The sequence below is a fragment of the Sus scrofa genome, chromosome 13 (genome assembly GCF_054392235.1).
Source record: "Sus scrofa isolate SSC_HxYL_T2T_F1_AM1 chromosome 13, Sscrofa_HxYL_maternal_Yorkshire_Landrace_v2.0, whole genome shotgun sequence".
NCBI classification, from domain to species: domain Eukaryota; kingdom Metazoa; phylum Chordata; class Mammalia; order Artiodactyla; family Suidae; genus Sus; species Sus scrofa.
Genome location: NC_139395.1, coordinates 128148760 through 128174759, shown reverse-complemented (window position 1 = coordinate 128174759; position 26000 = coordinate 128148760). Strand labels below are relative to the sequence as shown.

General features: G+C 35.1%; 1 protein-coding gene across 50 annotated transcripts in view; it reads right to left on the bottom strand.

Moving 5' to 3' along the window:
• NAALADL2 (N-acetylated alpha-linked acidic dipeptidase like 2) overlaps positions 1-26000 on the bottom strand; it is a 1339033-nt gene that overhangs the window by 734141 nt on the left and 578892 nt on the right. For 43 of the 50 annotated variants that reach the window (XM_084990315.1, XM_084990322.1, XM_084990307.1 and 40 more), the window contains one exon: positions 7618-8119. The exons of the other annotated variants lie outside the window; for them this stretch is intronic. In XM_084990315.1, coding sequence (XP_084846441.1) covers positions 7618-8111 — 494 coding nt within the window. In that variant the 5' untranslated portion in view covers positions 8112-8119. The remainder of the gene's footprint in view (positions 1-7617; positions 8120-26000) is intronic. 50 annotated transcript variants of the gene reach the window in all.

Genomic DNA, 26000 nt, shown 5'->3' with positions numbered 1-26000 from the left:
AGCAGAAATTGGCATAGCATTGTAAATCAACTATAATAAAAAATAATAAAAAAGAAAGTCTGTATTTTGGGTGCATTGTCTCCTGCAATATAGATTTATTGAGTGTTCCCATACTATGCCTCAAGGTTTGGGGCAGACCCATAGTTTTTCCTCTGCCGTTAAGCAGAAAGTGATTTATGTCAACAAAAAGAGAGAAACATTTACCACTGAGAATTGCAAGGAGAGAGAACTCAACTGGTGGGAGACCAAAAAACAGGATCATAAAGAAGTTGGCACCTAAGCCAGACCTCAAAGGATGCCTGGGATTGAGAAGGTGGCTATTGCAGTCAATAATCCTCACTAATCCTATTGGTTGATGCTGCTCTGGCTCCAGTGAAATGCCTGAGGAACTGTGAAACTCATAAATTTTCACCTCTGAGTTGATCCAGTCAGTTAAGAGAATTAATGTCACACTATATAACACTGAGAAATTGAGTGTAGCAGTTGCTTTAACTAAAGTCCAGAGCAATAAAACACAATGCATAATTAAATAAATCTTATCCTTTGTATTCCTTTTGTGATTAAATTTAAGACAATGTGCATTTTTTATCTGGAGAGATCAATGATAGAACAGCTAATTACTTCCTTTAGGAACCATCACTCTATTACTGTTAAATTCACTCTGTTATCATTTGCATCAATTATGCTCACTTTTATTATACATTTACATGTTTTTCTCCAATTAAAATGCCAGTTGCTTTATTGCCTTCTTCAAATCTCCCAACTTTCCTGCCCCCACTCCCTTTTATATTGAAGTTGTAGAGGAACAAAAAATATACAAACAGTAAAAAGACAGAGGCCAAAATATAATTCAAGACACAGGGGGAGCAGAAAGATGGTTAGAAAGTACAGCTGGAGACTGAAAAACAGTTGCTGACTGCATTACCCTCATCAAGCTTTGCATTTTTAAAGTGTAAAAGTTAAAAATATACTCCTGTGGGATAAGAGGAGAGAAAAAAATCCCTGAAGATAACTGATAACATTTCCTAAACTTTTGAAGAGTTAATCACCAGCTAGGAAAATATGGTGTATTTACTTAATGTTTGTAAGGATCATTTCACAGTATAACTTAATCATGCTTAATTTATTGTACGAGGCCAGAAATTGATGAAAAATATTGCCTCTGTCAAATAATGCAGGTATTTTAAAAATGTAGAGATATTTATTGTTCATTTCATTTAACAAATAAAATGGGTTGACTAAATAAAATCCAGAAAGATGGGACACTGTGCTTATATTAATATTATTTTACTTTTATAATATTCAGTAAATATAAAATTTTAAATTTTAAAAGTAGTTCATACATGCAAAAAGAAATACAAATGGTCAATTAAAATAGAAAAGTTTGTCAGCACTATTTTTGGCCCATCAACACAAAAAATGAGGATCTAGAATTCTGGCAGTCGTGCAATGCAATTTGGAAACACAAAGCAAACAACTAAACAAATTTAAACTCCCTGAATCTATGATCTGCTTCCAGGAATTTATCAGAAGGGAGTAATTAAATAACCACCACACAAAGACTTTGTATGAAGATGTTTGTAGAGACAATCTAAGTGTACATTTATACTCCTACATTTATTGAGCCTATTCCGTTTTGCTTACTTTACTCTTCTCTCCATACCAGCTGTGATGTTCTCCAGTACACATTTCTCCATTCCTATTCCCCAGAATTTATAATGGATAGGCTTAATAAATTCATATCCTCTTTATAACGGAATACCAGCTGCATTTCAATGTAAAGGTTCAAATTTATATTTATCGTTTTGAAAAATTGGTTCTCAATATGTATACATGGTATAATACAAGTTTGTTGATAGGAAAAGACAGGAAGAAAGAAAGAATAAACTGTTAGGAAAAAAGTAGTAGGGTTATGAGAAGTTTTTATTTTATTCTAACATCCTGGATACATTTTATTTATAAGAAGGAAAAGCAATGTGCCCCTTTCATTAAAACAAAAAGATACCATTATTAGCCATAATGAGAACAAAACATATCTTCTCCTTTTCTTCTCACCATTTCTCAGCATCTATAGCTGTTAAAAGACAACATTCCTGCATTCAAAAATATACTCAACCTCACTGGCTTATTCATTTAGAAGATTTATTATACTTGATAACTACTTTTAGAAATTTGCAACACACTTTACTCTGTTCAGCCATGTGATATGACCTTTAGAAGACATATATATATATATGTGGACTCACATACATACACACACATATAGGTCATTCATTCAACAATATATATCATAAAGTCTCTGTGACTCTATTTTACAATAGAAATAAAACATTGTACCTGTCACATTTAAGCTTCTTCTAAGTTAAAGAGTTCTCTTAATAGCCATAGCTAAAACATTTTATACAAGATGATGAGCATCCCAACTGGCCAAAGCTGATTAGACTAGGGATAAGTACTTCACACAGAGTCACAAATGTCTCTGACTTCCAAAATGATAATAAATTTTATTTCATTCTAGAGAGTAGGAATGGAAGAATATGTACTGAAGAACATAGCAGCTGGTCTGGAGAGAAGAATAAGGCAAACAAAAAGTAGTGGCAAAAAAAACCAAAAAGAATAAGGCAAAAAAAAAAAGTAGATGGAAAGGGAGTCAAATCACCTTAGGGGTTCAAATCTTTAGCAGCAATCAGAGGACTGAGGCTATTGGGGACCTTGGAGCTGATTAGAACCAAATTCTATATCAATAAGGTCTAATCAAATAAATTCCTATTCATACATTATTGTGAGCCTCATGTCCTGTTTGGTGCTTACAACAAACTTCAGTTATCTAAGTTGTTATTGTTCCAAGGCACCAAAAGCCTACATTAAAACAAGTTTTAATGGCCTATTTTACATCTAATGCATCTGGATATATGTGATGTGTATCTGAATATACCTTATCTGTTGCCACAGAAGATACATGAAAGAAATCATCAACAATTTAAAATGGTGAATACACTTTTCAAATAGCAACATGTATAGACAGATAAGACCAGGAGACTCTTTTGAGAAGACTGATTAATAGACACATACACTCACGGTCTTAATATCCCTGTGCTACTGTTGACTATGATTTTCTTTTATTTGATCAATATGATACCAAGTAGTTGCTTATATAGGATTTCCTATGGGATAACTAGGTCCTTAAATTGGAATATGCAGCTAAAATAGCCATCGCTGATTCTCCAAATCAACACATTATTCAAATACGTTCTTTTCTAAAACATTACATAAAAATAGCACACATGTAACCTCTACACAAAGCAAGAATGACTCAGGTAACGTAATTACAAAGCAATTGTTTTTCTACCATTTATATTAATTGCGGCTGTTTTTTTTTTTTTTTTTTCCTACTTCTGGATTAAAAACTCCATCATTCTGGTCACTGTTAAGTGACTTGAGTTCCTCTAATGAGTTATTAAAAGATCCACTGTCACTTAGTCAGAACTTTGAATACTTCCCCACTTCTTGGCTATCTTTACGTTGGGAAACTTGCAGTCAAAAAAATGAGAGTAGTCAGTTTCTTCTCTGCTTTGTGTTTTTACATCTCTTCTCTCAGAGTTTCTGACACCTCCAGTGTTGAAATAGAGCAAGTCAGAGTAAGTAAAACAGGAACAAAAGGTCACTCTCATGTTGGACACACAGTGTGAGACAGACATACAGTTCTTCCAAGTAATTCTATTAAACCCCTTGTTCACAGCGTTTGAGGCTTCCTCCTTGAGAAAATACCGGGGCTTAAAACCACTGGAAGCTTCCTCCCAAACTCCTTTTTCCATTCTTCTATTTCTCAACTTCTCTTATCTTTCATAGGCAACAGCAGAATGATCATCTCAAAGTTTAATACTATTTTTTTTTTCCAAAGTTCTGCATGCTGGTCCTAATTAGAAATGTACTAAAAATTTTCTTTAAGCCTCAGCTGGGACTGAGAGATCAATAGTGACATTTTAGCATTTTTACAATATCTGATTTTGATATAGGTTGTCACTTATTGGATTAATCCTCTGAGTAATTACAATATAATTATATAATATAAAGAATATTTTATAAGAATTATATTTATCATGATTTGAGTATATTCATAATATGAAAAATTAAATGATAAGTAAAATTATTTTCAGAATATATAATTCTAGCATCCACAAGGACGTGAGTTTGATCCCTGGCCTCGCTCAATGTGTTAAGGATCCAGCATTGCCACGAGCTGTGGTGTAGATCATACAGGTGGCTCAGATCCTGCATTGCTGTGGCTCTGGCAAAGGCCAGCAGCTACAGCTCCAACTGGATCCCTAGCCTGGGAACCTCCATATGCAGAGGGTGCGGCCTTAAAAAGACAAAAAAAAAAAAAAAAGAATACATAATTGGTCAATTAAACACAGATCTGGGGATTTCCCATTGAGGCACAGTGGAAATGAATCCAACTAGTATCCATGAGAATGCAGGTTCAATCCCTGGCCTTACTCAGGAGGTTAAGGATCTGGCGTTGCCATAAGCTGTGGTATAGGTTGCAGAAACAGCTTGGATCTGGTGTTCCTGTGGCTGTGGTGTAGGCTGCCAGCTGTAGCTCTGATTTGACCCCCAGCCTGGGAACTTCCATATGCTGTGAATGTGGCCATAAAAATCAAACAAACAAAAACAGAGCTGTTTCTCACCTATTCAGGCATTTGTTTATTCCCTTAGAAAAATACTTATTCAATGTCTGCTGGACAATAGGATTCTAATGATAGGCAAAGCACATTGGCTCCATTCCCTCATGGAATCTGCAGTCTAATCTATTATAAAAAGACTGTCTTTCACATTGTTTAAGTGTTAAGATATTTGGCAAGAATTGATGTAGCCTTAGAGCAATGGGCAGGAAAGGAGAACAAATAGAGAAGAGATACAGCAATTGATGAACAAAACAGTAGACTAGTGAGAATCTTTAACTATCCCTAACTGATCATAAATCAATGAAAAGGAACAGTGGAAACTTGTGAGGTACAGAATCAATGTCAAGCTGATTTAGTAAACACAGGCACCCACAGTAAGGCATGTGGTTAGCATGACTATCTTTAGATGAAGAAATGTTCTTTGGAGAAAGTTACTGTAAACATATTTGTACCAAAATATTATTTTTGATGAAAAAAAATCTATTATCTCAGTAAGGAATGAGATGTGTCTACCTGACAGAACACCATTGTGAATCTGTATACTACTTAGAAGTAAAATTGTCGGCGGTTATATATTTTACATAGTTTGTTGATTTTCACATTTAAGAGAATATAATCCTTACTGTAATGCAACACCTAATTTGAAGCAATTAATACTTTTAATAACACATTTAAAAAGTTTTAGAACCAGCTATATGCAAAAAGAACATGCCAGTTTTTAAAGCTATCTGCAATGCTAAAATAAAATAAAATAAAATAAAATAAAATAAAAAATAAAAAAAGGAAGCCAAAGGAATATAAAGAGAGAAAAGATGTAGGCTATTTGGTACACAAAGTGCATACCTGTAAGTTCCTTATGATCTCAATATAAATTTGACTCTGAACTTACTAAAAACCAAAGTAAAGAGGGAAGCAGTCTAGGTTATAAGTCAGTGTCCATAGTTAAAAACTAAGCAGTTGGCTCAGGAAAATGTAATTATTCTTAGTATTAAGAAGTTAAATCCATGTATCCTCTGCTAGAAGACACTTTCATAATGAAATGAAATGTCCACAATGAAGTTACAATTGACAGTTTTATAGAATTCTTCTATTTTCTTTTTCCTTTCTCCATCCCTTTTTTTCTTTTAAAAAATCCCTGTGAAAGTTATATCTATTTATTAAACATTTTAATTTACATTTTATTAAAGTATATTTGATTTACACTGTTGTGCCAATTTCTGCTGTGCAGCATAGTGTCCCAGTAATAAATATATGTGTGCATGTGTATACACATTCTTTTTCTCATACTATCTTCCATCATGTTCTATTCCAAGGTGTGGGTATTGACATACCTCTTGCCTTTCCCCTGCTCTAAGGATCTTTGGGATGAGTTTTCCCAGACTCTTGAGTCAGCAGCCTTCCTGCTGGATTCAGCCAACAAGACAGGTAGTAGGACACCACAGGGCAGCAGGAAGGGAGAAGATATGGTACTTCCTACTAGGCCATCAGTGATGCCTCTGGCTGTGGTTATACCCCCACTCCCACCTCCACATTTGTGTATGCAGAAAGTTACCCCAGCTTCCTTTGTCCCTCCAGCCCAAGTTTAGTAATGGCTCCATTTTATTGTTCATCTCTTGGCTGCCTCACTGCCCCCTGATTAGCTTCTCAGTTTTCCATCACTGATGGAATAATTTCCCCATTTTAAATATCCTCTACTTTGAAGACCCAGGGAGTTTTCTATTGTGGTTGGGTCCTCACTAACACAATCATTTATTATAAGATGATGCCATTATCTTTCACTCAATACAATAGAAACAAATTTACATTGAGAAATACCACAGAAGGTGTTAATATCTACATATGACATGTCCACAGTAAATGGCAGACATAGCAAGGTGTAGGAAATACACCTTACCATGGTCATTCAGAAGTGATATTCATAAAGGAAATTATAATTCACCAACATCAATACATGTGATATTTCAGCACATAGATTAAATGATGCTTCTTCAGTGGGTATGCTCTCTAGAAGATTCCCAGGAATGCACATGTACCAACATAAGAAAATATCCTTATGACCTCCTCTCTCTCTTTCTCATCTACCTACACACAACAGGTATGATTCACTTAGAACTGTTCTTTATAGGCAAACATGGAAAATGCATATGGAGGCCAAAATCTAATCCTCCTGTTCCAGTTTCTCAGTTCACTAAATATGTAAACTATGCAAGCCTTTACAATTCAGCATTTATGTTGATCGTATACCAAGTGACAAAGTTTTAGTTACCCACTAGTTATATGACATGATAGGAATTTTTCACAAGAACTCAGAATTAAGGCCTAATGAAGAATACTTTCTGATAATTTAACTTAAAATACAACACATTCTGACTAGAGAGGTCATTCACAAACTTACTTTAAGGAGAGAGATGACCTTTTAGAAGTACTGGATGTATGGAACCCAATGTGTTTCAATAAAAATTCTCATTGGGAAGCTCAGTGATGCAGGGGACCAAATACCACAAGTGCTTATCTTAGCTCCTGACCATAAGAGGCAGTTATTTCAGTCCATAAAGCAGGTTTATTTTATTCTGAGTCATTAAAAATTTCAATCATATGGCTAATGCCCTAGTTTTTATTACACACATATCCAGCAATCTTTGCATTCCAATTTGGCCTACCTGGTCTTTCCCAAGAGGGAGAAAACACACTGGCTAGAGTCTTTTAGTCAGCACAGTAATTATGATTCTTATTATCAAGTATTAAAACAGAACCATAAATGTGCACTGAGGTATCATAAATCTGAAAAAGAATGCACCCCACCCTGTGAAGTTACATTTCTCAGCTTACAAGAATTACCTGAAATCAGAGCAAGATCACCAGTTCAATACTCCCTGTAAGACATCTTTCCCAAGAGATCCATCCTACCAACCTCCATTTCTTCCACACCTACCTGAAAGACTTCTTAATATCTTCTGCTTGGATTGTCTTGAGAATCTCTTGGTATAACTGAAGATCAAGTGTTCCTGAAGATGTAGCATTTGAAGGGCAATTTTTATGTGCATAATAGCCTATCAAAATTCCAAAAATAAATAAAATGATTGCTGTGCAAAATATTTTTAAAAGGCGGCAAAAGTTGCAGGGGTTGCTCTTTGGTGCAGATCTTGCATAATGGGTAATGTAATCAGACTCTTCTTGGAGTCGCTGAAACCTTCCTTTGGGAGAAGTTGCTGGTTGAATGGAGTCAAGATTGAGGTCCGCAGTCTCTGCATGCTCCAGGTTCTGATTCTCAGCACTATCTAGCTGGAACTGGTCAAAACCAGGCTCCTCTAGTTCTTTCTCCATGTCCCACTCTAAGTCAAGGGCAGTGGCTTGAAGGTCATCATTGTCTAAATACTGTGAATGGCCTGGAGCTCTTTGATCTGCATTGACCTTCTGATAGGCCATCTTTTTACCTGTGAAAACAAGAGAAGTATATTTCCTGAAAATAAATCAACCAAGAAAACCTCTAAGATGAAAACCAAACAGTAATCTATATTAGGTCTCTGTCAAATTTTAGTTATTATAATCAGGGGAAATAGATCAATCCCTACAGAAAATCACATACTAATCTTTTGTTTTTCTCTTGATGTTTACTATAGGGGAAAAAAAGCATAAATAAAAGAAGAATGTACTTGATACAAAAGCTATGAGAAAACATCTAATAGGCATATATACACATACACAAACATACACACAATTCCTTTGAAGCTTAGGAGAATTAAAGTCACAAATGCAAAACTGCATTGGAGATAATGTATTACAATGAAGGCAAAGTTTATGCTCACACATTTTCAAGATCGCTTTTAAGAAAAACTAAGCAATAGGAGTTCCTATCATGGCTCATTGGGTTAAAAACCCAACATAGTATCCCCAAGGATGCTGGTTCAATCCCCTGTCTTGTTCAGGGGTTAAAGATTTGGCATTGCCACAAACTGAGGCATAGCTTGCAAATGCAGCTCAGATCTTGTGTTGCTGTGGCTGTTACACAGGCCTGCAGCTTCAGTTCCCATTCAACCCCTAGCCTGGGAAGTTCCATATGCCAAAGTTGGAGCCATAAAAAGAAAAGAGAAAGACAAAAAAAAAAAAAAAGGAAAGAAAAGAAAAACTGAAAAATAAAGCTATGATTCATTAAGAGAAGAAAAAGACCCTGGGATGAGTTATATTACCATAACTAATTTTAAAAACACAAATTCTGGTGAAGAAGAAGATCAGCTACATGAAGTAGCAACACCAGAGAAATACAAGAAGAAAAATATGGTGTATTGTCTAATCACAAGTTATCAAAATGATTGGAAAACTTTAAGGATATCACAGAAAGCCAACATGTTCCATGGAATTAGTGACATGCATTGGCCTGGCTCACTGAACTTTAAATAAATGTCTGGGGTGGCATCCATCCAAAGAGGGAAGGCTTTTGCCAGGATAGGAGAGCTTAGTTTCATAACCTTGCTACAGAGTGGCAGATGGAGGCTTTTCTCCCCTACACTGTTTTGGATGACAGTTTGTTGTATCCTGCAGAGTGGTATTAAGATAACTGGGCTAATTAACTACAAGTGGTCTTCAGTCTGTATTCAGTAACACACTGGTGTATTACAGTTACAGATTAAGAGTATTTATACTTAAATTTTCTGTGTATTAGAGTTGTCATCCCAGCTGGATTCTAAGGTCTCTCACTATGCTTTATGCTTTTTCTATGTGTCCCACTGTGGTGGGTGAAAAACAGAGCTCAACCCGACAACTGATTAGCTAAGTGCCTTAGGGCCAGTTGTTAACAACTGAACTCTAATGAAAAAATACAAAGCAACACTTCATGAAAGGGAGTGGTGTTATGCGTAGAATTATGGGTATATAACATTCCAATCCTGCCTGGCAGAGGTCCATATAAATTAAAATGTTCTGAGTGTTTAAGGAAGTTCAAGTATAATTTAACTAGATGATATAAAACTTGTAATTCTGACTAGATTTCTCATCTGCTATCCCATCATCTAGGATTTGTTCTTGTCCAGAGCTGCTGACTCAATAAAAATGAGTATCTAAAACATGGCAGGTACCGGGCCATGAGAACAGAGATGAACAGATCCCTATTCCACAAGGAAGACATGATTCAATCAGAGGAACAGCTATAGGAACAAACAAGTCAGTCACATAAAATATGCAAAGCACAAGGGAGACTCAGGAGTGACAGATTCTAGCAGAGAATATGGGAAATGATTCCCCCCAAAAGTGAACTCTGAAGTACTTCTGGCAAGAAATGGGGATTTAAACTAGGGCAGATCAGGGGTGTGAGAGGAGAGCAGGGGAAAACTTGTAAACAGAGGAATGAGAATGCATGATGCATGGACTATCTGAAAAATCAAGACTGGTGTACTATGACGGAGGATGGAACGTACGGGCCAGAGATTCAGCATAAAAGCTGGTAAAGGGTGACCATGAGCAAAAGGCTTAACTTCTCTGCAACTCAGAGTCTCCATCCATGAAATGGGCATCATAATAATACAAAGCTCAAAGTGAGGTCACCGGGATTAACTGAGACAGCAAACTTAAAGCATCCATTAGTGTTACATAGGCTATATGGGTCAGAATGGACACTTCTGGTATTAGAGAAAGGAGGATGATCAAGGATTGCTGGAAGAAATAAATTGAGTTAAATAATGTGAAAGAACTCATAATTTTGTAGGACATTTTGGAGAAGGGGAGGAGGTAGCATAATAGGCACACACACACTCACGCACACATGCACACACACACTAGTTACCGGGTTGGGTTTTTTATTTATGCATTTTTTATTTCAGGTCTGTACCGGAGGCATATGGAAGTTCCCAGGCTAGGGGTCGAATCAGAGCTACAGCTGCAGACCACTGTCACCGCCACAGCCATGCCAGATTCAAGCTTCATCTGTAATTTACACCACAGCTCATGGCAATGCCAGATCTTTAACCCACTGAGTAGGTTCAGGGATAGAACCTGGGTCCTCATGGGTTCACTTCAGTTGAGCCACAATGGGAATGCCCAGTTTTTTGTTTTTGTTTTTTTTTACAGTTAGTCTATATGCAGAGACTAAAACGTTTTTACAAAGCACCACATGACATACTGTTATCATGCAGATGGTACTCTGTATTAGAACAGCCTCTGTAGTGATTTGGCCAATACTTTCCTTTCTCTCCCTCCCTCTTTTCTTCATTGCCTCCTGCCCTCTCCCTTTTTTCTGCTTGGCCTGGTTCCCAAGATGATTCAACAAAGTGCATCATTTAAATTCTGCCTTTGGTCACATTGAGACCATCAGAGAAAGGAAGTGAAATATGGAGTTAGTGATAATTATTCAGACAAGTTAGAAGAGGGTTGATTAATTGATAGAAGGAGACTTTAAATTACACTTGGTTAAGGGAAAAAAAAAAAAAAGAATACTAGGAAATGGGAGCAACCTAGTGGTAGGAGAAATAAAGTATCCTTAAAATACATGAGTCTAAACTCTCATGTTACAGAAGAGAAACCGAGGTCCAACAATGAATAATTCTTTAGACTGAGAAATGTGATGCTTGAGTGATTTGTGGTTTTATAAAAATATGAGATTAATAAATTAATGGTAAATAATGGTAAATAATTGTGGGGTTAAATGGTCCATCTTTACATGATATTATATTTCTTTCTTTTTTCTTTTTTTTAGGACTGCACACATAGCATATGGAAGTTACCAGGTTAGGGGTCCAATCAGAGCTACAGCTGCTGGCCTACTCCACAACCAAGGCAATGCGGGATCCAAGCGGCATCTGCAACCTACACCACAGCTCACGGCAACGCCAGATACTTAACCCACTGAGTGGGGCCAGGGATTGAACCTTCATCTTCATGGATACTAGTCAGTTTCGTTACCACTGAGCCACGACAGGAACTCTTATTTTTACTTCTTTAAGAGTTCAGCTTATACATTATATATTTATTTAGACATTGTCTCAATATAGTTTTCCAGATTATTTTTTTCCTCCCATTTTAAATAAATCAGTCTAACAGCTTTTTTCAGCATTGAATTGTAGAGCATGTTTATACTCAGGGAAGACTTGGCACACAGGAGTTACTTACAGAAACTGAGCTCCAATTCTGACCTCTAATACAAACATTCAAAGTCATTTCTCTACAAATCATTTAAAACCCAACTGCAGTGATGAGGCAGAGTTTTCATTTATAGCCTGACAATAGGTATTCCATCACACGTACATCAGCAATTTAACGCTTTTCAAACATCAGACAGAGCCATCAATTAAAATGTAATGCAGATACAGATATTAACTCCTCACTATGATGGATATCTGCCTGCCACCTTTACTACCACTTTTGGACTCATCACACATTTATAAATTTACACTAAATTCTATTTTCCAGGAGAGCAGTATCTAGGTACCAGGTAGATTAAGCCCTTTGATGTAACAAAATCAATATATTTTAAGAAAATTTCCAAGGAAGTATGGGATGACATAGACAAGGAAGCATTTAAATACTTATTTGATAAAGGGAATTTATATTTATTAGAAATCTACTAGAAATCCATTTCTTTAAAAATTATCTTGCCTTAAGGAAAATAGTACAGCTTTTTACAAAAATATCAATCTCTGCCCTGACAGTTCTGTCCAACCTCATCTACTTACAAAGAACTCCTCAAAAATTAAGCCGAGTAATGAACTACTAAAAAAACTAATAACACATTCAATTTTAAGTAAGCACAGATTATTTAATTTGTTCCAGAAATAATGTAGCTTAAAAAAAAAAAAAGAAAGAAAACAAAAAACAAAAACCCCATGCCCCCTGAGGTCAAGTGAAAGAAATGTAACATTTTTTTCCTCTGGAACATTTAAATGCTCAACTACAACAGGAACTTTATAAGAAGGAATTTTCAGCAAAATCAGAAGGTCTTAGGTATGACTGTATGATTATGCCAAACTTTTATATCGTTTCTATAATGGGGATGTACATGACTAATTCATATTGTCATATTACTTTACAACCACTCATATATAAGTAATTTAAAAAATATATGTAATAGATTTTAGAACCTACCACATGAATTTTTCTCTAAAAGAGACGTACTTTGGTGTGGACCAGATAGGTCTTAAAGTTTGTTACATTTCTTCAAACAGAAATATCTGCAGCATCCTTACAGTCTATGTTGCACCACCTGGTCTTTTTTCATATAATGCAATTTTTATGAACAGTACAATATATTCTCCATGTTTTCAACCTATCTTATTTGTTTAGATGAAATCTCTTCCCACCCCAGCCCACAATGAAGGATATATCGTTTTTAAGATTCAATATATTATAAGACATTTCTATTTTATATACACATTCCTTTGTCAGGAAAAGAAAGCAAATTAAAGTTGAACTAAAAGGTATTTTTTCTAGACTATGACAAGCTTAGATCAATAAAAATGAATTTGTATTCTTGCTAAGCACATGATTATGTTAAAAATAAATTGATACTTCTGAATGCTTTCTTTCACACATTTTTACTGGCTGAAAGTAAGTAAATTATATAGAAAGAAATGACAAATACAGAAATAGCCTGAAATTTCAGTATATACAATACAGTCTCTGGCTGCTGCAGATCCAACTTAACACAACAGCTAGCAAATAATTTAGATAGTAAATCTATGTTTAAAAATTTCATTTTAATAAGTTATATGTTACAAATATCACTTAGAAATATGATCACAGTACTATTACTTTCTTGCTCAACAATCACAATGAAGGAATTACATGAATTCGCTGACCTCTATAGTCATACTACCTTGTTCAAATCATAACTTTGCCATGTCACTTAGACCATTCACTTAATATCTTTATGTTTAAATAGCACATTTGTAAACTGGAAATAATAATAGGACTATATCTGTATCATTACTGTGATTAAACGATATGAACAAAAATGCTTAGAATAAGGTTGAACATATTGCAAGTGATCCACTAACAAAGGATCACTCTAGAAATTCTATAGAACTTAAGAAAATAGAAGTATTTGGAGCTTACCACTTTAAAGTACAGACTTAAAATAAATTATGACCAGAAGGCTTAAGTTCCAAGAGTAAGAACCTGGAAATAATGAGAAATAGAGCAGTGCATCCAAGCACTTTTGAGAATGGGAAGCATCTGTTAATCATTAGCTGTGGTTCAGATAGTTAAGAGAGAAGAGTGGCTAATATTTGCAGAAAAGTTATTATTACATTTGGCTTACAAGCACCAATTCTATCTTATTATTACAGAATTGACTTTAAGTCTTTTTTTTACAAAAACAGAGCTTTTACATAAAGAGTTCAGCTTAATAGTTCCAGGAATTAGTGGTAATTAATCATGAATGTGAGTTATATATGTTTTTGGTAGAAAATCATGTTTGTCATAGGTGGTTGACTTACTTCGTTGATTGTGATGACACATTAAAATACCAATAATATTTTAACTCCAACAGTATAAAAGACTGTGCAGATCTTATTAGAATTAGGAACACATCTAAAGGCTTTCCTACTTGTAAAAGTTATTTTTACAAGTAAAATAAATAAATGAGTCTGGCAGATTAACTTTAAAACATAAGGCAGAATCTCAATTTCCTCTGACAGTTCTATGATTGAATCTTTATTGTACAATGGGGAAAAAATATTCATACAGAATTTCCTGAAGCTTTGAATGTCAAATCATTTGCTGGTTTGGGTGGATTGATTTGAGGCAAAGGCATTTCTTAGAAATGTCACTGCATCATCAAAAGGCGTTCATTACGCACCTTCGTGCAGTATTACTTTAGATGCTGTACCAGTGAACTCTGAGTACCCAGAGGAATTTTTAAATTTAAGTTTAAGGATATTCCTTATAGGCTTAAAAACATTTGATATAAATTTTTCAGTATGAATCTAGTTTGTACAAATAAAGCCCATATTTGTGGAATAAATTTTTGTTGTTGAAAGTTTTAATGGTCTCAATTTGAAAGCAGGGTCAAAGATAAAAAACTATAAAAGAGTAATTCGGAAGACTCTGTTCCCTGACTTAATTTTTCAGTATAATGAGATTTTTTTTTCCATCTGATTTTGTGAAATGGCCCTGGCAATTGCTGTAAAAGAATTCCTCAGCTAATTGCAATTTTGTATGTTAACTGCATAAAAGAAATGACAATAATTATTTGTTGTTCATGCTTCACTAATTGAAGAATATATAAGGGAAAGGGAAACTATTGTCTGTGCTTTATTTTTAGAAAAAAAAAGTTAGGCAAGGCCTACTTTGAATCAGGTAATAGTACCCTGAATTTAGGCAGAGCAGGTCATCAAGCTGGAGAGCATGAAACTAAAACTTTACTCTGAGGCCTGAGTTACCGTGATCTCTCAATGACTTATAAAAGGTTTGCTTATAAGATGACAAATTAATGAGCCATAAATTGCAAAATGCGGTCAAAACCATTTGAGGGAAAATTATTTAATGAAATCCAGCAGCTTTGTCTAAATTTGTTTTATATTGCTTGCATATGTATGACCACCTGCCAGTTCCCCAAGTGGGCTGGTCTGTCTTTGGGTACCTGTGCTCAACTGCAATTTGTGTAATGGACTCTAACTAAATGTTGAGTGGGGTCCACCTGAGTTACTGTATTTACAGCAACATTTTCCACTATTAGAAAGAAATAATTCAATATAGAAATTGGCAAACAGAAGAATTAATATAAATGCACTGAAAGAATAGAGTGAATATACTCTATGAGTTACTTGACCAGGAATATGTGCTGGATGGTACTAATTGTTCAAACTAACGTCACAAAACTCTCTTTAGCGATATGTAAACAGCTTCTGTTCCTGCCATGACTCCTTTCCTGGCCCTTTTTGGCACATGATTCCCCCGAGATTCTAAAATATCTTCTTTGTTCCTATATGTTCATTTCCAATTATAGTATTTATTTATTTCTACAAACCTCACACCCTTTCCTCCTTCAGAGCATTTGTGTGGCTTGCATTAGAAACACATGTACATGAGATAAATGACACCACAAGCCACAAACCATAAAATAAAAAGGGGGGAGGAAAAAAAACTTGGACTCTGACTAAAACAAGCCACTGTAATTGAGTTTTAATGTAGTTGCGAGCTTCACTGCAGTCAGGGCGCAGAAGGGTGTCCATGGGGTCTTCTCAGGCTCAATCAGTCTCCACCTGATCTCCCTTGTGAATGCACAGAGCTGTCAGTCTCAGCTGAAGAGTTTTTATTTTTTCTGAGTTCTCCTTTTTGTCATTGCATATTCCTATGTCAGTAAGATAGTTTCCTCTATCCAGACAAATCTATGAGTCTCCTTTTTATCTTTGACTCAGGTTTGGATTTGCAACATGCCCATATTATGGTATCCAAAATAATATGCTAATAAACAATTTTATGAACCCTTAAAATGAGCCAGGGCTTACTATAAGGTTAGCACTTGACATATGTCATTTAATCAAACAGACCTACATGTTAAGTACTATTATAATCACCATTTTACAGATGAGGTATCTGACACTTAGGAATTATGTAATTTCCCCAAGTACAACCATCAGGAGTATCATGCCTGGCCTGTTAAATTCCAAAACCTACTCTTCTGAAACATTATGACTTTCGGACTCTCTGAAAGTCTCCAAAGTTGGTGTGATATTAGCAAATTCATAGATCTTATGGATTTCTTTATCCTCAGTTTGTCCCCAATATGACTACAGGCAGCAGGAGTCTCGATATCCATTAAATCTGAACAGTTCTACCTTGACCCTTAGACCCTTGGGGGCTGTTCTGACTCCAGGACCTAAAAGATGTCTGCCATTGGCTCTCCACTGAACCCTGGCAGACATCGGTGTTTCCTGCACTGTGGTTTTGAATAAAGCAGAGTTTCTTCTACATCCACTGCTCTGAGGAAAAGCCCACAACTTCCACTCTATGGTCTCTTCTTAGCAACAGTTTCAAAATTTCTCTTCTCTCCTGCTGCTGAGGAACAAAGAGCAAAACAACTGTGCTTAGCACTTGAGAGCTCCAGTTCACATTCAACCCACTGCTGTCCTGTTGTCAGGCATTAAAACCCTTTGGTCCATCCCTACTACATGTGGTTTACACTGGCCTAAGAGGGCTTTGAGTGTGTCAGGAGTTAACATGTCAATACAATCACCTCTCTGCTCTGAGCGCTGTCTGCCAGGAGGAAGCTCTTAGCTTGATAGCTACACTGCAATTTTTTATCCTTTCAGCCAATGTGAATGATCTTAAATTGCTGCTTTTTGACTATGGCTCTTGGATTTCTGGGAACAGAAAGATGAAGCTTTTATCTACATGAGGCCAATAAGCACTCTATTTTCCACATTTTTCAAAGGTACTTTATTGGCTTACTTTTTAAATATCTTTACTCTTCAAAGAGTATCAACAGGTTTCTACAAACTGGAAGTGCTTTTTTCTAAAATTTGTATCCCTATGTTTCATGTAATCATAACAGAGAAGACTATTCGAGACTTTCCCAGTGTAAGGAAGGCGACCCAATTTTTTTGGTTTTGTTTGTTTTGTTTTTGTAATCCAGTGCACCCAGGATCCATGCTTTCCATTTTCTGAAATGCCTCTTTTTATACTCATTCCTTAGGGTGTTATTAGGGAAAAGTGTTAGTATATCATGATACTGTGGTTAACTGCTAGGACAGGGAAGCAGCCCAGAAAAGCACAATGGTACAGAATCTTCATGTTCACTCAAATTTCAGTTAGTAAGAAAATGTGTATCAATATGAACCACCCCAAATCTATATTGGATAAATTCTGAAAATCTACTCTTCAGCTAAAGATCCAAGAGTAAGATCCAAATGTAAAAAATTTAGTATTCAGTTTACAAATTGTTAGACCATGGAGTTAAGAAAATTAAATTGGAGATTTAACCCAAAATACAGTGATAGGGATTTATTATAGTTAACAGCACAGTATGTTCCTTAAAAGATGAAAATCATGTATATTAACTCACTTACTTCCAGAGCTAAAAAAGAGTTTAAGTGAACTATGTTTGCACAAGTAGTAGGAATATGTTAGTGGTAAAAAAAAAAAACTAAGAAATATGAAGCTTTCAATTTTGACATCTGATAGCAGAATCAAGATTGAAATGCCTTTCGAGAATTATCTCAAACAGCATGAGAAACAGTTTGCCCAAGATTTTGCTACTTTTTCTTATTCTAAAATGCCATATACATAATTATGCATATATCTGAAGTTAACAAGAATATATTTTTACTGTATTTTCTCCTAGGCCTACACACACAAGCAATTTTATCTGAAAAAATGTTGATAAAATTTTAATGCACAAAATTTTTTGTGCTTTAAGTGACTTTTCTTTAAGTATAATACTAGTAACTTTTAACCTTTTCAATAAAAAAAGGATTTATTGAAGAAGTAACAGGATGAGAAAGACTAGAGTAATATATTACATCTATATGACAGTTTGACATTGTAAAGTTAATTTTTATTACATATTTACATACATGCATACTAATAGTTTTGGGTAAATTAAAGCAACTAAACAATTTACTAAAACCTATATTGGGCACTGCTTGTGTCATTTATATTTGATTTATGAGCAGGAATATTATTAAAAATGGAAGACCTCCAATGGCACTTAAAAGTAATGCTGATATGAAATTAAATGTCAGGCAAGAGGCATGAAAATGCAATATTCACAAAGGCATTAAATGTAAAATATTTAACAGAACTTTGATATAATTGACACCATTGTAAGGTAGTTTATTATAATACACAGAAAATTTTAAAATTCATCTAGCCCATTAATTTTAAAATGTCAAATATTATTACTTTACCAACATGGATTTTAGCTTCTTTTCCCATTTGCATTCTTCCTTCCCATAATACATCGCTTATATTATTTTCCTTCCTTTAGCCATTCCCATTACTTCATTTTCACTTTTCCATTCTTGCTTATTTCACTATTGCTGTCTCAGGAAATTGTTGAAAATAAAGTAACTGATCATAAAGAGTTCATTTTATTTTTTTCTATAGAGAATTAAAGTATCTTGAAAAATAAAGAATCAGTGGATTTGAAATGATGGCCAATTCAAAGATTATGTTTTGCCCAACCATTCTAAACACACCAAATCTTCAGTCTTCAAAATAATAGTAAAACTCAACCTACCCTCAACCTGCTTGAGAGTTCTATTCTATGGACATAATATAGGAAAAATCAAAGTCTCTTTTCTCTAACATTTCCTCATAGACTTCCTTCAGCTCTTATTACTGGTGAGACTTATTCCATTCATCTGTCATAACTGTAACCTCATATTACCCCCAAACAAAATCTCTCTCTCTCATCCATGTAAAGAACCAAAACGCTCTTTTTCATTTCATTTGCCTTTTTTTTTTGGTTTTGCTTTTAATTCTGTAAACCTCTGAGGTCTTTAATCATTCCCTGAGTAATTTTAAAACATTTCAGAGCCCAATTATGGTTTCTGCCTAAAAAGGAACTTTTAAGGATATGGAAAATTACTTTTAAGGATATGGAAACTTTTAAGGATATGGAAAATTAAAATAGGAACAAGTACTGCATACAAGTTGTGAATAAATGACCTCAACTAGTTTATTCGTGTTTTATTGGCCACCCCAGGCATATGGAATTCCCAGACCAGGGGTTAGATCAGAGCTACAGTTGCGACCTATGCCAAAGCTGTGGCAAGGTCAGATCCTTTAACTGCTCCTGGCCAGGAACTGAACCTGTGTCCTGGCACTGCAGAGATACCACCAATCCCATTGCACCAGAGTGGGAACTCCTAATTGTGTTAAAATATGGTACTGGGGGTGGAGGGAACGACTTATTTATGTACAACAATGTGACCTCTACTTAGGTTAATTCATTTAATCATCAAAACCCTAAAGTTACCATTGTCATCATCCCTATTTTACAAATAAGGGGGGGAGGATATATGTTATATATATAGAGAGAGAGAGAGAGAATTGAAGTCACTTGCTCCATATCATGCAGGACTTAAACCCAGGTAGTATGGTTCCAAAATCTGCTATTAACCACTCAGCTATAATGATAGGAAACAATCACAAGAGCATATTTTTAATTGGTCCAAAAAATATTCAAAAAAATATCAGTCAGTTTTCCCACATTCAAGCCTGACCAATGTTTTGTAGTATGATCTTTTCGTATAACATCCATCCCTAAGAAGCTTCCTTAGAGTCTTTCAGGAAAAAAAGTGGAGAGGAAATAAACTCACCCCATTCACACAGAGATGTTAGCCTCTACTCCCTGACCTCATTAAATTTGCCTGTGGCTTTCCCAAACGTAATATCCATCCTACTGACTACTGGCTGCCATGCTCATGTTTTTGTTTTTGTTTTTTTTAATTAACTTAAACATTTTTCTTGCAATAGACTTTTCATCTCTGGTTCTGCCTCCAAGAATTAGGTCTGATTCATATTTTTCTTGCCCATAGTTTTTATAATAATTATTTGACCATGTAAATGTTCATTGGACTAAACCTGTACTTGTGAAAACCTCTGAATAATTCATCATCTCCTCACATTTAAATTTACACTCTTTGAGAAATACATATATCTTAAGAGCAATCATTTAACTTAAACATGACAGCTCTTAAAGAAAACAGTTTCAGTGATAGTGCAATGTTTATTTGCTGAAGTGTCTTATGAGAATTGTAATTAAGGCATGAGTAACTTTTACTGAAAAGGACTTCTTGAAGCACTGAAAAGAAGTCCAACTACCTTGTTGGGCAGTCCCTGTGTAGAGACACAGACCATATGGAAAGGAAGCTGAGCCCAGGCATCTAAACCAATGTGCCACACACATGAGAACAGACCAGCCACCTGATGATTTGAGTGACAAGCATACTGAGCAAAAGAATAGACCAGCAGAGACCTGACCGTGTTCCTGATCCAATAAGAAGACATAATAAAATGGTGGTTGTTCAAAGCCACACAGTATGGGAATGGCTTGTAGCTCAGCAATAAATAACCAGAATACTGCTAAAGCTATTTTTCCAAAACAGAAATCTGACCACATCACTTGACGGCCTAAAATACAATGAGGTGTTTATTTCTGCACTCAAGAGAACATTTCACAGACTCTTTCCCCTTTCCAAGGTATAGAAGACGATAATTCCCTGGCCTCAACTTCCATTTGAATTCTTTTTCCTACTTGTTGCTTCCAGGAAGACACTGCACACATAGCAAACATCACACACATGGCACACATTGCACGTGCTATTCCTCTGCCCAATTTGCCTTCAGGCTTAGATTGTTGATAGTCATTAATTTGACTAGTTATCTTTAATCTTTGCAGCCAGCACAGGGTCTGGAACCTTGCAGTGCTCAATAAATGATAGGCTTCCAACAGGCACAGTGTCTGGAAGAGCATAGAATTTAAGGTAAGATCATTGCCATTTTACCAGCAATGCTTCGCATAGCAATTACTTTAGCTCATTTATCTTTTAAAAGAGGATGTAATATTTACTCTATGTAGTTCTAAATGCTAATTGATAAATAAAATTAAATATTTAACTAAAAGAAGTTGATTAATGGTAAAACCCAATATAATTGCTATTTGTTTTAAAATTCCAAACAATGAGGAATCAAAAGAGCTAGGTGTGAATAATGGATCCACAATTACTAGCCATGAACCTTAGGGGAAATCGCTTGTTCTCATAGGTAAAACTAGACTTATGTATGTGAAAACCAAATAAGATAACTGGCAAATATATGTTTTATGAATAACATTATTATATAATTAGTGAAAGATCATTAACGATGAATAAGCATTGGTTAATATTAAATTAATCACTCATATCTATACCACATGCAATTGTCCCAATTCCTGAATATTGCTGCTAGAGGAAAAAACTACAAGTGAATTTGCACCAGATTTGTTCATATTTCTCTTATGTCAAAACAGGACACAGAGCCTGGAGTGAGAGAATTAAACAGGAGACTTCTGAGGTGTGTGTCAGATGTAAAGACTATATCCAAGGATGATGAACACACAGGAGCAGGAGGAGGAAGGGAAGTATCTTCTGGAAAATCCATCCTAAAACTTTTCAACTTCCAATCCCTTACTTACACCTCTCAGAACTCATGTCTGTAATCAGGGCATGCACAGAGTTAAAAGCAAAGTTAAGTCTTATCTCTTGAGGGGGAAAATGTGAAGAGATCCATGGGAGAAGATTAATCAACTCCCCTCTTGCACATAATACATTTTGAATCTATCCAGAAAAATCCATTTAGCTATGCCCAGAACAATCAAGACTGACTGTGTAGAGATTGAAGTGCCTCAGTCCATCTGCTGATGATATTTATTACTTTTTGGCACCTTTTACATATTTACCAAGCCTATGTAAAAGAAAGCTATGCTTCTTATTTCTAGGACAAAAACAGATGGTGCTCCAGCAGGTAATAATTTAATTAAATGGCTCCTAAAGCATGAACAAATTGTTCTAAAGAGAAGACAATATTTGTATTTATTCTTTAAAAGTAGGAAGGGGGAGAAAAACTCAATCAAATTTGACTTTTCATGCAAAAAACTGGAGTTTACTAACCTCCTGTTCTTAAAAACAAAGTGTTTCTCCCCCTCAGTCTTCCTCTTCAACCAGAATCCAAACTGTCACCAACAATACTGATGTTGTTCATCAAGTTTTGTTTTTCCTAAGCAGTAAGTTCAAGCTAAAATCTAACACTTTGAAAAAGTTGAACTCAGTTATTTTTTGAATAGGACTAATTTTTATATTTAAGTTGTATAAAGCACTTTGTGGACTAAGCAATATAGAAATAATAAATTACACATCTAAAAAGCAGATTCTAATGATCAGAAACAAAGTCTTTTATTCTAATTAAAGCCAGGAGGCCCTTTTGAAGCCGCTGCGATACATGGATTGAAAATGCCATAGTGGTAGAAAACAACAACAATGCTGCAGCATAATGTAATGAAGATCATTTATTTAAAACAGAAATGGATATGAATTTCAGTACTGCCACTTACCAACTACATGACTTTAGGTCATGTGATTCATTTTTCTAAGATTCTATTTCCTAGCCAGTATGTACATACATGGTACATACACACAAACACAGAATGACTACAGTTATGGTGTCACTGTGAGATTTCAATGGGTAAATTTCAAGCACTTAGCATACTCTTAAGACAGAGTAAGCACTCTTTAAATGTCTTCCAGTCTTCATCACCTGTAAGCTTAAGCAATAGAATTATGTGTACAGTGCTAGAGCTACGAAAATAGAAACAAAAATAGATAAGAAAATGCTTCAAGTAAATTACCTCTATCAGCAAAGATGAAACATATATACAAACTTAAAACCTCATCATGAAGTAAACCATGGGGTCTAAAGTAAGAATTCAGGAATGGTGAAATTAAGGAAGATTTCGATGGGAATTAAAGTTGTGCCTTGAAAAATGAATAGGGCTTAAGAATGAAGAAGTCACTAAAGAAATAAGATGAGCTCAAGCAAGAAGTTGGGAATAAGTATCTGTTATAGAAGTCAATGAAGGGATCCTTAACTGAGAAAAGAAAGTACATACCAGAGGCTGGTAGAAAATAAGTTTAGATTGATGGGCAGGAAAGGTTTATCTTTATAAAAGGTGGTCATTGCAGGTTCTTCTAGGATAAAGATTCCATGAGAGTTAGGTTTCACAAAAAAGACAAAATGGACCAAGGAAAGCTAGCATCAACAACAATATTACAGTGAAGTAGAATAACCAGGTAACCCCATAGAGGTATACAGAAGCCATTTATACTAAAATGTGATGCCCTTCGCCAAAGATGGGTTATTTAGAACTCAAAGTGTACACATGTGGCTTAAAAATTTTATGATTGTTTATAATTATATTTAATACATATAGTATTAAGATGTATATATTAATAATTATACATAGTAATTTTATATAATTACTTAAAATCATATTCATTTAAAATTTATAGTATAAGTAGATATGAACTTTGCCTTAAATGATAATGATGACAGCAGTATGTTTTCCACTTTGATATCATCAATCATCCATCTGTTCCCAAACTTCTCACTAGCAAATGGTTGGAAAGAAAGGAGATTGTATATCAGTATTTCTCTGATGGCTGTGGAAACCACTGGCTGATGGCCAGTGTCCCACTTCCCACCTAGGACAGTGAGCCCTGGGGGAGAAGCTAAGGAATATAAACTATGTTGAAGGCAACTTCATTGTCTTTATACATCTTATCTCAAGCCCCAAATGTTAAAGAACTGCTGACACTAATTCCAAACAAGAATAGATATCTGGGGAGTTCCTGCTGTGTTGTAATGGGTTAAGAACCTGACTGCAGCAGTTTTGGTTGCTATAAGGCGCATGTTTAAACTCCAGCCTGGCACACTGGGTTAAAGGAGCGAGCTGTGGCATAGGTCACAGCTCTGGCTCAGATTCAATCTCTGGCCTAGGAACTTCCATATGCCACAAATGTGGCCATAAAATTTAAATAATAAATAAATAAATATATCATTTTGAAGGCAAAATTCAATCTTATATTTTCTTCTAAAAGTTTCACTTGAGGTAAATGAGAATTTGATTTTTTTTTTTTTTTTAAGTTTTGGTGACAAAGTTAGCAGAGTTAATGCACTTAAGAAATTTATTAGGTATTAGACCAAATCAAGTCTTGGTTAAAAAACATGTAAACAGGATTTCAAAGTTGCTAACTCTTATTTTAATTTGTTCTTTTAACCCTGATAAGCAGTGATTCTTGTAAAATCAACTCCTACTTAAGAAAACATACTTTTTCCGAAAGCCAGTAATACCTTAGATTTCAATGCTTTGTCTATAAAAACCATCATAATCAGGCAGCTGTAATTCTTCCTGGATAAGTTTCTAATATCACATACAAGAAAATTTGGGCGAGTAGATACTTTATGAAGACACGTACTCTAGCTATCTTACTGATATAGTAAACTCTCACCAACTTGGAGTATTAGCGTTAGAATTAAATACAGAAGCATGAAAACTACTTTGCTAGCATAACTTCTGGTTTAAGAATTTAAGACTTTACAGGAAAAATCAGGCTTAGATGAAATGAAAAATTGACAGAAATTATCTTTTAATAGTATATTTCTGAAATATGTGAAATTTCAGAGTTATCAATTCTTACATGTACTAAAAATGAAATGTTAACGACAGCAAGCTAAATTAAGAAAATGACAAGGGTATACTACATAATTTACATAATTTAAGTGAATAACAATAGTTTTGTTTGTTTTGGGCCACATGGGCAGCATATGGAAGTTCTCAGGCGAGGGAATTGGAGCTGTAGCTACTGGCCTACGCCAAAGCCATGTGGGATCCGAGCTGTGTCTTTGACCTACACCACAGCTCATGGCAATGCTGGTTCCTTAATCCACTGAGTGAGACCAGGGATCATACCTGCATCCTCATGGATATTAATTGGGTTCATAACCACTGAGCCACAATAAGAACTCCAATAAGAATTATTTTGAAGTGGGCTCTTTTGCCTTCCTTCGCTTCTTCAGGAATCCCTCCTCTGGAGTTTAAGAAAGAAGTTTGCATACTCATTTTATTTTGTTCCAGAAAATATAGAGAGTCACTTTCCCTACCTGTTCCTTGTTGCAAAAGTTCATATAATTTGGAGTTGACTTGGAGTTGATTTCAACATCCTCCTCCCACTTTAGTCCCAGACATTTAGTATAATCTGGACACTTATATCCAAAAACACTTTAAAAACCTTTTAACATACTTAAGGCCCAGGGTGTTTTTACTCAATATTTCTCTCTCTCAAAACTTTATCATGGAAAAAAAAAAAAAAGACAAGAAAAAGTTGTACTCCATCAAAAGCACATTTATACTTCAAATGACACCATGAAGAAAGTGAAAGGCAACCCTCAGAATAAGAGGAAATATTTTCAAATCCTATCTGATTAGGAACTTTATATATAAAGAACATGTAGAGTTCAATAACAAAGACAAATAATTCAATTTTTTTAAATGGACAAAGGAACTTAAGAGACATTTCCTAAAAGACGGTATACAAATGGGCAATAAACCCATGAAGACACTGAATGTCATTAGAAAAATGCACATCAAAATCACAATGAAAGACCACTTCGCTCTTTAGGGCAGCTAAAGTCATCAGAGCTACCCTGCGATAACCAAAAAGTCATGAGAAGAAGTGTTGAGAATGTGGAGAAATTGGAACTCTGATGCATTGCTAGTGGGGATGTAAAATGATGCAGCTGCTTTGGAAAGTAATCTGGCATGCCCTTATAATGTTAAACACTGAGTTA